A 12,024-nucleotide genomic window follows, 5' to 3' on the forward strand; every position below is an offset into this window, starting at 1 on the left:
CTTTCTGAAAGACTTCTAGTGTAATGAAACTTATTCCCCACTGCTGGGTAGTCCATCAGAGTAAATGTAAATGTTATTAAGAAATGATCAACAGAAGGGAGTTTTCAGGGAATACTGTTAAGTCTTCAATTTCCATACCATAAGTCAGAACAAGATCTAAGATATGATTAAAGTGGTGGGTGGACTCATTTACATTTTGAGCAAAGCCAATTGAGTCTAATAATAGATTAAATGCAGTGTTGAGGCTGTCATTCTCAGCATCTGTGTGGATGTTAAAATCGCCCACTATAATTATCTTATCTGAGCTAAGCACTAAGTCAGACAAAAGGTCTGAAAATTCACAGAGAAACTCACAGTAATGACCAGCTGGACGATAGATAACAACAAATAAAACTGGTTTTTGGGACTTCCAATTTGGATGGACAAGACTAAGAGTCAAGCTTTCAAATGAATTAAAGCTCTGTCTGGGTTTTTGATTAATTAATAAGCTGGAGTGAAGATTGCTGCTAATCCTCCGCCTCGGCCCGTGCTACGAGCATTCTGACAGTTAGTGTGACTCGGGGGTGTTGACTCATTTAAACTAACATATTCATCCTGCTGTAACCAGGTTTCTGTAAGGCAGAATAAATCAATATGTTGATCAATTATTATATCATTTACTAACAGGGACTTTTTAACTTTTAACATTTAACTGTTTTAGTCTGTGGTGCAGTTGAAGATGCTATATTATTTTTTCTTTTTGAATTTTTATGCTTAAATAGATTTTTACTGGTTATTGGTGGTCTGGGAGCAGGCACCGTCTCTACGGGGATGGGGTAATGAGGGGATGGCAGGGGGAGAGAAGCTGCAGAGAGGTGTGTAAGACTACAACTCTGCTTCCTGGTCCCAACCCTGGATAGTCACAGTTTGGAGGATTTAAGAAAATTGGCCAGATTTCTAGAAATGAGAGCTGCTCCATCCAAAGTGGGATGGATGCCGTCTCTCCTAACAAGACCAGATTTTCCCCAGAAGCTTTGCCAATTATCTATGAAGCCCACCTCATTTTTTGGACACCACTCAGACAGCCAGCAATTCAAGGAGAACATGCGGCTAAACATGTCACTCCCGGTCCGATTGGGGAGGGGCCCAGAGAAAACTAGAGAGTCCGACATTGTTTTTGCAAAGTTACACACCGATTCAATGTTAATTTTAGTGATCTCCAATTGGTGTAACCGGGTGCCATTACTGCCGACGTGAATTACAATCTTACCAAATTTACGCTTAGCCTTAGCCAGCAGTTTCAAATTTCCTTCAATGTCGCCTGCTCTGGCCCCCGGAAGACAATTGACAATGGTTGCTGGTGTCGCTAACGTCACATTTCTCAAAACAGAGTCGCTAATAACCAGAGTTTGATCCTCGGCGGGTGTGTCGCTGAGTGGGGAAAAATGGTTAGAAATGTGAACGTGTTGGTGGTGTACAGGGGGCTTCTGTTTAGGACTACGCTTCCTCCTCACAGTCACCCAGTCGGCCTGCTTTCCCGGCTGCTTGGGATCTGCTGGAAGGGAACTAACGGCAGCTAAGCTACCTTGGTCTGCACCAACTACAGGGGCCTGGCTAGCTGTAGGATTTTCTAAGGTGCGGAGCCGAGTCTCCAATTCGCCCAGCCTGGCCTCCAAAGCTACGAATAAGCTACAGTTATTACAAGTACCATTACTGCTAAAGGAGGCCGAGGAATAACTAAACATTTCACACCCAGAGCAGAAAAGTGCGGGAGAGACAGGAGAAGCCACCATGCTAAACCGGCTAAGAGCTAGTAGCTGCGCTAAGCTAGCGGATTCCTAAAAACACGCAAAGTGAATAATGTGTAAATAATTTCGAGGTGATTCAGCAGAGGGAGTGCTTTAGTTAAGGCACGTGAAGATTACACTATGAAACAAATCATTATCTAGGTAACTAGATCAATCTAACTGCGCAGATTAAACAGCTAACAGATACAGAAAAACACCGCTGTGCTCCGGAACAGGAAGTGATACAATACCGCAGTGAGAGCCAACCACCAGTAGAGGCAAGCAAGAGCCTTGTTATAAATTAATTAAAAATATAAAAGCCAAGATGATGGGCTGCATAAGTAATGGGTCCCTTTGGTATAATACCTGTAAATAATCAGTTTTATTGCAAGTTTTCTTCAGACAAGTCAGGGGATGGATACATGAACATTTCCAAGTCACTGAATATGTCTTGAACTTAATTTGCATCAGGTATAATGGTATAGAGGATGGTTTTATTAAAAAGTAGACCTAAAAGTTCAGCTACAATTTGCCAGAAGGTACATCTGAGATGCAAGCCTAGATTTAATGTTTTGGTGAAAGAAAACCCTCCTCTGTGCCACTTCATCATGAAGCTGTATAACTGAGGATGTAAAATGTAAAACATGCACTGTGCACAATCTCTCTAATCACAGCCACAGAAGCCTCTAACTTCTTCTGGGTTGTCTGGGTGTCTTGGTGGCTTTCCTCACTCTTCTCCTTCTTGCACAGTCACTTAGTTTTTGAGAACTGTCTGCTCCACACAGATTTACCACAGAGTGATATACTGTTTGTATTTCTTCATAACTGATGTTCAAGACATATTCAGTGACTTGGAAATGTTCATGTATCCATCCCTTGACTTGTCTGAAGAAAACTGGCAATTAAATTGATTATTTACAGGTATTATACCAAAGGGGCTGATTATTTATGCAACCCATCATCTTGGCTTTTATATTTTTAATTAATTATATCAAGTTGTAGACATTTACTTTCATGTTGAGTCTAAGGAAGATAATTTTAGAAATTTTCATATTGAGAAGCCTGATTTACTTTTTGTATTTGAAATGCCATAAACAAATTAAAATGTGTGAAATACCAAGGGGTTGAATACTTTTTCAAACCACTGTATCTATGCACTCACGACATTTTAGAAAATATACCTAAACTTTTGGCAAATCCAAGAAACATGAAGAGTCCTAACACTTCTGCCTTTTTTTTAAATGTGCGCAGGGTTCAAGGGACTAATGAAGTGGACATGTTTAGTACCTACCCCCTAGAATTTCTCAGGCACAAACACAGCCAATGACAACAACATGGAGGAAAAAAACAGACACACAAATTAGCAAAGGTTATGGAAACACAAGATAATGGTAAAAACATAATTGGGTGGTAATTCTCTGAAAATTGCACAGTTGTAGAATTGTGCACGCCGGCACACAGACATACTGTTTTGGGAAACAATTATCGTGACATAACATGATTTATTAGCAGAGCACTGGTGCAGCTCTGCAACACGTGCTGCTGTAATACATTTGCACATCTGGATGTTCACAGAGATTATTTAGAAATGTTATGTCACTGAGGGGCACAACACAAGAACCAGCCTCGGATCAGCAGCCAAGAGGCCGTTCCCATTACACTCAATCAATCAATCAATCAATCAATCAATCAATTTTTATATAGCGCCAAATCACAACAAACAGTTGCCCCAAGGCGCTTTATATTGTAAGGCAAAAGCCATACAATAATTATGTAAAACCCCAACGGTCAAAACGACCCCCTGTGAGCAAGCACTTGGCTACAGTGGGAAGGAAAAACTCCCTTTTAACAGGAAGAAACCTCCAGCAGAACCAGGCTCAGGGAGGGGCAGTCTTCTGCTGGGACTGGTTGGGGCTGAGGGAGAGAACCAGAAAAAGACATGCTGTGGAGGGGAGCAGAGATCGATCACTAATGATTAAATGCAGAGTGGTGCATACAGAGCAAAAAGAGAAAGAAACAGTGCATCATGGGAACCCCCCAGCAGTCTACGTCTATAGCAGCATAACTAAGGGATGGTTCAGGGTCACCTGATCCAGCCCTAACTATAAGCTTTAGCAAAAAGGAAAGTTTTAAGCCTAATCTTAAAAGTAGAGAACTACTCACAGAAAATATATGACTTACTTTCCAATCACTTGCTGATTGAATGTTTGATAATGCACCGCTTACTCACATGCTGCAAGAAAATACACAAATCACACAAATCATACTGCAACAATTAATAGACACCAGATTAAACTTGTCTTCAGCTGTAATCAGACAATTCTACCATACTTAGAATTTATCTGTTCACTACCCTGTTATTCAGTCTGTTTTGTGTTTGTTTTTAAAATTGTATTTCTGTTAAAAAAAAAAAATCCTTAAAGGATTTGCTGTTAAGATTTTAGATTTTGTGTTGTTCAGATGTTTTCTTTCACTTTTTTTCAAAGCAGCAACAGTCTTCATCATTTACGTACAATAAGAGCTTCACATTTTTTGGGGGGGGGGGGGGGGGGGGGGGGGGGGGGGGTTTGTATTGTGAATGCTGAAGGGTCTTGTAAAATCACCTTTTATGTTCTTGTAAAATGACTTTTTATGTGGTGTAACAGACAGTTCAACATCACATTTATGATCAGTGTTCTGTCTGACTGATGAGACTTTGTCGATGAAAAACTGAAGAAACTGCTCACAGGTGGTGGTTGTAGTGTCCATCGAAACAGAAGTACATGGGTTTACAACTGAGTTTATAGCCTGAAAAAACACTCTGGGACGTTGACAACTGCTGGAAATAATACGAGACAGATATTGAGCTTTTGCCTCTGTCATAGCCTTCTGGTAGTCAGACTGTCCCTCAGAATACCCAGAGACACCTGTAGTTTGTCCTTTTTTCACCTTCATTCTGCCTTCCTGCAGTGTTGCCTGAGGGCACGGGGTCAAGACATTTAACCAGGGGTCAGATCTTGATTTAATGGATTTGCAGCGAAAAAGGGGAAACAGAGTCTAGAATTGCTGAGCATGTGGAGTGGATGTTCTCTGGGAGTAATGGAGACACCAGTCCATACATGCCACAAAACTGAGAGTCCATGAAGGCAGCAACAAATTCCCTCACCGCCAAGGAGGTGAACAAGCGGCGGTGAGAGACGTGGACAAATGGCTTACAAGCAGATGGAGGAGCAGTAAATTCGAAGATAACAAGGAATCGATGTGAAGCAGTGATGTCTGATGAGCCCATGAGAAATAACCAGGTCCAAAGTGTGTCCAAGATTACGTGTTGGTCCATCCACTGATTGCGTTAGTCCAAAAGAGTTCAACAGGCTTTTAAAATCATCAGCCAGCTGATTAGATGGACAACAAAGGAACAACAGCAAACATGGAGGAGTCCACAACCTTTAGTAGCCACCTGTTAGCTGCTTCTGCTAGCAGGTGGCTGGTGTTTAAAATATCTTAAACTGATGACTTATTAAACAACAACAAAAATACACCCCATTATAGTTGTCAGGAAATGGGAGACCTAAATCATTTTTGCACCAGCCTGTAAATATTTATTTCTGTTGTAAAGTTGACATTTTAACATGGGCTTCAATGGAGAGTGAATCATTTTTGGAACCAGACTCAAGTGGCCAATCAAGGAACTGCAATTGACAGTGGCTTAATTTTTCAGCGCTGGAGTTTGTGGCTTCGTCAGAAGATAATACAAAAGACAAAACTACTTTGTCTATTTTAGATCAATTAAAAATAAAGTGCCTCCACATGGTAGGTAGTGTTCAACAGAGAACAACAGGAACAAGGTCAGGAATAAAACCAGCTACTGTACAATGTGGTCCAGGAAAACACCCTCACAGAAATAATATTATTTCTATTCCAGTCTTTTTGCTTGTCTTTGCTCTTCCACTTTATGCAGATCAGTACAAAACTCGAAAGGTTTCTATTCCGAGACAGACTGTTTGATGAAAATCATTACTGTTGCATTGTGACCTGCTAATTATTCAAAGGTGAACTTGTACTGTCCTTGACAAAGGTACTAATAATCACCTAAAATGGCAAATACACTCACTGATTTGATGTTGACGTCGGTACCAGCATTCGCCACCAGAGTGGCCATGTCCACGTTGCCGTGTTTGGCTGCCCAGTGCAGAGCCGTCTGTGTGCATAAAAACATATCTTCATCAGAACGTACGCTTCTTCGCTGCTGTTTACATTTTGCACCACTGTCAGCCATGTAATTGCTGTTGCATCATTACAACTTGTTTAATCTGAGCAGGGCAGGTTCTTATTGGCTGTCGGAGAGCAGAGGAACAGCTGCACAAAGAGGGGAGCAGAGAGATGGAGTGATGGTTTCCTGCCATCTAAGGGAGCCTAATTACAGAACAACACAGCACTGTGCCCACAGCGGGGGGGCGGGCTGCCTGTCACTGGGGGGTGGGGGGGGAAGATTGATGATGTTAGCGTGACCCCCACCCAGACATAACCCCGCACTACTGTCAGTACAAGTCACGGCTGCAACACAACGCTTATGGAAAAACACTTCATTGTGTGCAAAAGGCGTGAACATAGACAATCGACACCTGAAGATAGCCACGCCCACAGCACACCAGCCACGCCCACTTGTCTATTTAGAAGCACTCCTGTGATCTTCTGTTCCAGGGTGTTTCCACAGACTTTAAGCTGAGTAATTATGGGCTATCAACAGGTCAATTCAATCAATTTTTTTTTTTTATATAGCGCCAAATCACAACAAACAGTTGCCCCAAGGCGCTTTATATTGTAAGGCAAGGCCATACAATAATGATGTAAAACCCCAACGGTCAAAACGACCCCCTGTGAGCAAGCACTTGGCTACAGTGGGAAGGAAAAACTCCCTTTTAACAGGAAGAAACCTCCAGCAGAACCAGGCTCAGGGAGGGGCAGTCTTCTGTTGGGACTGGTTGGGGCTGAGGGAGAGAACCAGGAAAAAGACATGCTGTGGAGGGGAGCAGAGATCGATCACTAATGATTAAATGCAGAGTGGTGCATACAGAGCAAAAAGAGAAAGAAACACTCAGTGCATCATGGAAACCCCCAGCAGTCTACGTCTATAGCAGCATAACTAAGGGATGGTTCAGGGTCACCTGATCCAGCCCTAACTATAAGCTTTAGCAAAAAGGAAAGTTTTAAGCCTAATCTTAAAAGTAGAGAGGGTGTCTGTCTCCCTGATCTGAATTGTGAGCTGGTTCCACAGGAGAGGAGCCTGAAAGCTGAAGGCTCTGCCTCCCATTCTACTCTTACAAACCCTAGGAACTACAAGTAAGCCTGCAGTCTGAGAGCGAAGCGCTCTATTGGGGTGATATGGTACTACGAGGTCCCTAAGATAAGATGGGACCTGATTATTCAAAACCTTATAAGTAAGAAGAAGAATTTTAAATTCTATTCTAGAATTAACAGGAAGCCAATGAAGAGAGGCCAATATGGGTGAGATATGCTCTCTCCTTCTAGTCCCCGTCAGCACTCTAGCTGCAGGTGACAGCAAAGTCGACGTAATCACATTCATTCCTTCTGAGTGTCGCCTTTAACACAACAAATCAAACAGGAACCATTTTACAATTACTGACTGGAAGAAAACCTCATCAACTCAGTTTTGTACTTTTGTTTTAATTCTACTGCTGCTTGAAAAAAGTTCTTCTTTTCTTCAGTTTAATGTCTTTTCTGAGCCACTAAATAAGAGAATAAAAGAAATGAGTACTTGTATTCGATCTTGACAAGTTGCAAAAGCAGAACGTTTCATCTGCCACTGTATTTTCCATAGTATAATTCACATTTATATTTAAAAGTGACGTATAGGTATACAAATATACTGCATTATCATCTATGGCCACAAGATGACACAGCAGTCAGGTGTGACAACTGAACGCTGCTCTTGTACACTGAGCAGGATGTCTAGGCTAAGGTAAGGCTTAAGTTTATTTCCATTTTTAGATGAAAGGTTGCACATGCTTAGCTCCACCCTGAAACTATCCATGCATCTGGGTGCCTCTAATTTTCATCTGTTCAGTGCCGACAAGAAGCAGTTTCCAATGCATTCTTTTTTGCCTTGTACAATAATAATAATTAGCCTGTTAGCTTCTGCTTGCTAATGTAACAATGCTATAAATAAAAAATGTGTTGTTAAATTACTTTTGCTTCTTGAAGCATGAAGCGGTGGCACCACATTTCTATTATCTGCTGTGCAGCACTTTGTTAAACACTGCTGTTTTTTTAAAAAGTGCTCAGTGATTAACGCGGGATTGGACATTTCAAAAATAAATTTATAAACAAATGTGGTATACAGATGTGTTTTTCCTCTTCATGATTTTACTGACAAATACGACAAATACTCTGATGTGGCTGGTACTGTATAAGGGTGATTCTTTAACTACGGGCACTATTGGCCTTGTAAATGTAATTTCCACCACACCATTGCCTTACAATATAAAGCGCCTTGGGGCAACTGTTTGTTGTGATTTGGTGCTATATACATGTGCTCTGATGTCACTGTTTATCTCCATAGAAACTACCCAAACAATCTTTCATACAAACTGTTTAAAGGGACATTAGTGTTGTGGTGGAAATTACGGCAATAGTGTGGGACAACTACATTTTGTTTAAAAAAATCACAACAGTTGTATGACATTGAATACCCCAATTATGTTTTGATTATTTTACTGATATTTTATTCAGAGATATTTTAAAACATTAGAAAAAACATTTCTTTACCATTCATTTTTATCATTGAAGATCAAAAGTCTGTGTGTGGGACAAGCACAAAACGGCAATATTTGCATATAATGATGATGAAAAAAGGTGAAAAAGTCATCATAGACTACTAGAACAAATTTCTTAACACACTTTCATTGTAAAGATAACTATAAAAGTGTGAAATTTCCCCTTTTTTTCTGTTTTTCATACAATATGATCCAAGGACATAATAAGTGCCCGTAGTCTAAGAATCACACATAATCTGGAAAATAGAGTACTGGTGCTGGTTAAAAAAAATGTCAATTTTCCAAAACCTTATACCAGTGACCTCAAACAAACCCTTTGTCTGTCACATCCCTAAAAGTGATTGGACAAGTTCTTGATTTGATATGAATTTTCACTGATGAATTCTGAAAGTTTCTGTCATTCTATAGAGTATACACATCCTGATTAAAAAAGGCAAAATCACCTTTATGTTCGACGTCAGGCCTTGATGTTTGACCTCAATAAAATGGACTACATTTATATGTATATAACGCTTTTCCATTTGCATCAGACGCTCAAAGCGCTTAATAAACTCACTGCAACCCTGCTCATAAACAGGAATGTTTCTCCTTGCATGCACTGAACTGAATGAGGCAGATGTAGGCAGTGTTGCCACAGTTACTTTGAAAAAGTAATCCAATTACTGATTACTCCTTGAAAAAGTAACTTAGTTACTTTACTCAATTGTAAAAGTAACTAAGTTAGATTACTAGTTATTTTTTTAGTTACTTTCCCCAGCTGCCGACAACAACACTCTGCCACCTCAACATGACAATCATACCTGTTTTGCCAAAACTCACTTTATAGTCACCCTTTCTTGACTTCAGTGGAAATAAATACTTGTTTTATAAAAAGTAAAATAAAAACCTCTTTCTTGACCTCATATTTAACTGATGACAGCACTGTAACAGTAAAACTTGCAATTTCTAATCTACATTGTTTCTAAATGTAACTATTAAATTCTAACATTTAAATTCTCTCTAAACATTTTACTTGTCGAAATTATTATAAGTAGTATTAGTAGTTGTAGTAAAAAAAAGGCTTCAAAACTGGACCTTTAATCTAGGGGTGTTGTGGGGGGGGGGGGGGGGGGGGGGTGGGGGGGGGGGGGGGGTGCACATCCTTGCCCCAAGCCTCCATTCCATCTGGATTCGCCCCTGCTTTGGTGTTTGAGCACAAAGAATGGATAACATTTATTTATGCAGAAAACATGACCAGATTTACAGGTAAGAAAGTTTTATTGTGTTTTCACATCATGTGGTCCTCAGAAAGAGAGTTTAGGTGCATTTGAGTGGAAAATAGTCTTAGTTGTTGACGCGTCACAGAGGATCAGCTGTTTTAATGAGCAGATACGGAGCGGCTCAGCTCAGAATTCTAAATAAAGGAGAAAAAAGCATAAAAATGTCTTTGTAAAGCTCAGTGCAGGTGTGCTGTTGTCACCGCGCTTTAAGAGGTGAGGACGAGTCGTAACTGCCGCAGAAAACCGCAGATGAAAAGCTCACAGCTCGCTTAATGTGGCCAGTTCAGTCGAACCCCGACCCCCTGCCCACGGACCAAGTTTAATGCTGCAATCGACCCACAATGCAAAAATAATAGTAACACACAGTGACATGGAGAAGTAACTTTAATCTGATTACTCATTTGGAAAGATTAACGCATTAGATTACTTGTTACTAAAAAAGTGGTTCGATTAGAGTAACATGTTACCGGCATCACTGGATGTAGGTACTAGTCTGGTTGTGATAGATGGTGTCTGTCTGTAGTATCAGTAGACAGACTGGGGAAAAGACTGTCTGACAGGCAGCATGGTGGGCTTCCCAGTGGGCAAAAGTGATGGATGAGGCTGAACAGGATGCAGCGTCTTCCCTTTCTGCACCTCTTGTTTAGTTCCTGTCCACTGGGGTGATGTCCCACCCTGCCAAAACCCATCCACCCCACACTCCATCCAAACTGATTAATCAGGGACAGCTCTGGCCCTGTCACATGCTCCTCAACGAGGGAAATGCCAGAAAAAAGAGCCAAGATGCAGCTCAACAGGAGGGACACTGCAGAGGTCCGTATGTCTGACACATTCCTGGATTTCAAAGAGTGATGGGCTGAAAATGTACTTACAAACTGTATGGCAGAGGACGTCCATCACAGCAGCAACAGAGGTGCACAACAGACGTGCATGAAAAAAAGAGAGGATAAGACGTTAGATGGGAGTTTCCACAAACACTGTGAAGAAACATAAGCAGGATGTATGATTAGACCAGACCAACAATGGCATCGATTCAGCCAAAGCGTTCTCATCCGAGGGCGTCTGTATGTGACATTCATACACAGGAGGTACTGCACACATCAATATGAGAATAAGACATCTGCAGGCATAAGCCTATCTTTTTCTTTTTGTTACTTCAGGATTATGGTTATGGACATCTTTAGTGACCAATCATGACACTTTAACCTTTAAATTAACAGAAGACGCATGTGACCATTGCAAGATCAAGAAGGCATCCAGAGGACAGCAGCAGCACCTTCACAGGAAATTTTGCTGAGTAAAAATTTACTCTGCTGGGATAACATTTGACCCCAGTCTAAATCGAGTTAAATATACTCTGCCACGGGGCTAAATCAACTCAACAAGTGTAAAATCAACTCTTATTGGAGTAAAACCACCTGCCTTGAGCAGACGGTGTCGCTGACCAAACAGTCCGCCCTAAAACTCGGTCCACCCTGCCTTCACTGTGAATGCGTCAATCAGCCGCGGTTCACTGATTATCACCTCGTTTCTGCTTCAAACTGCCTCCAGTCATCATCTGTCTCAGCGACAGATATCTGAAGCTTTTCTACAACAATCACTTCCACATAAATTCAGCATTATTTCATCAGAAAAGACAGATGAAGCGATCACAGTGCCACAGGTACACGGCTGCTAGCTGTTGCATTCACTGACCGTCCGTCATTTCAAAGTGTCACGGAATATCGCCTTGTTTCTGCTTAAAACTGACTTTAGAATGATTTAAGAGGTATCACTTCGTCATCTGATGTTTAATAATACCATTAATCCATTTGATCACTTTGGGTGAAGAGAGTCTGTCCACAGAGCGGCTGTGCTCCGAACTCACGCATGCGCAGTGTTGGGGGGGTTAGAGGGACTGTTCAGTCAGTGACACCGGTAGAGCTGATTTCACTCTACAATTGAGTGTTTTTTTTACTCTGTTTAGACTGGGATCAAATGTTATCCCAGCCGAGTAAATTTTATTCAGCAAAATTTACTGTGTTCCCACCATTAGTGAGCAGCTGTGTCAATTTAGCATGATAATAAATAAGAAAAGTGTTGTATACTAACATTATTAGTTTAATATTAACATAATGAGCAAATCCAAGACTGCTGGAGCAACCAAAGGCCAGTGAGATGGCAGTGAAACAGATGAGGGCAGGGAAACCTTTAGACTGAAGGGTCGGGACTCAGGACAGACGTCCA

General features: G+C 41.1%; 1 protein-coding gene across 4 annotated transcripts in view; it reads right to left on the bottom strand.

Moving 5' to 3' along the window:
• LOC117513085 (ankyrin repeat domain-containing protein SOWAHB) overlaps positions 1-12,024 on the bottom strand; it is a 77,790-nt gene that overhangs the window by 20,826 nt on the left and 44,940 nt on the right. For 2 of the 4 annotated variants that reach the window (XM_034173414.1, XM_034173411.1), the window contains exons 8-10: positions 8,849-8,854; positions 5,857-5,943; positions 1,769-1,773 (exon numbers count right to left, since the gene is read on the bottom strand). In XM_034173414.1, the coding sequence (XP_034029305.1) occupies positions 1,769-1,773; positions 5,857-5,943; positions 8,849-8,854 (98 nt within the window). Of the gene's footprint in view, positions 1-1,768; positions 1,774-3,996; positions 4,000-5,856; positions 5,944-8,848; positions 8,855-12,024 lie in introns of all 4 variants that reach the window. The other 2 variants (XM_034173412.1, XM_034173413.1) reach the window with 2 other exon arrangements.

Source organism: Thalassophryne amazonica, chromosome 6, assembly GCF_902500255.1.
Source record: "Thalassophryne amazonica chromosome 6, fThaAma1.1, whole genome shotgun sequence".
NCBI classification, from domain to species: domain Eukaryota; kingdom Metazoa; phylum Chordata; class Actinopteri; order Batrachoidiformes; family Batrachoididae; genus Thalassophryne; species Thalassophryne amazonica.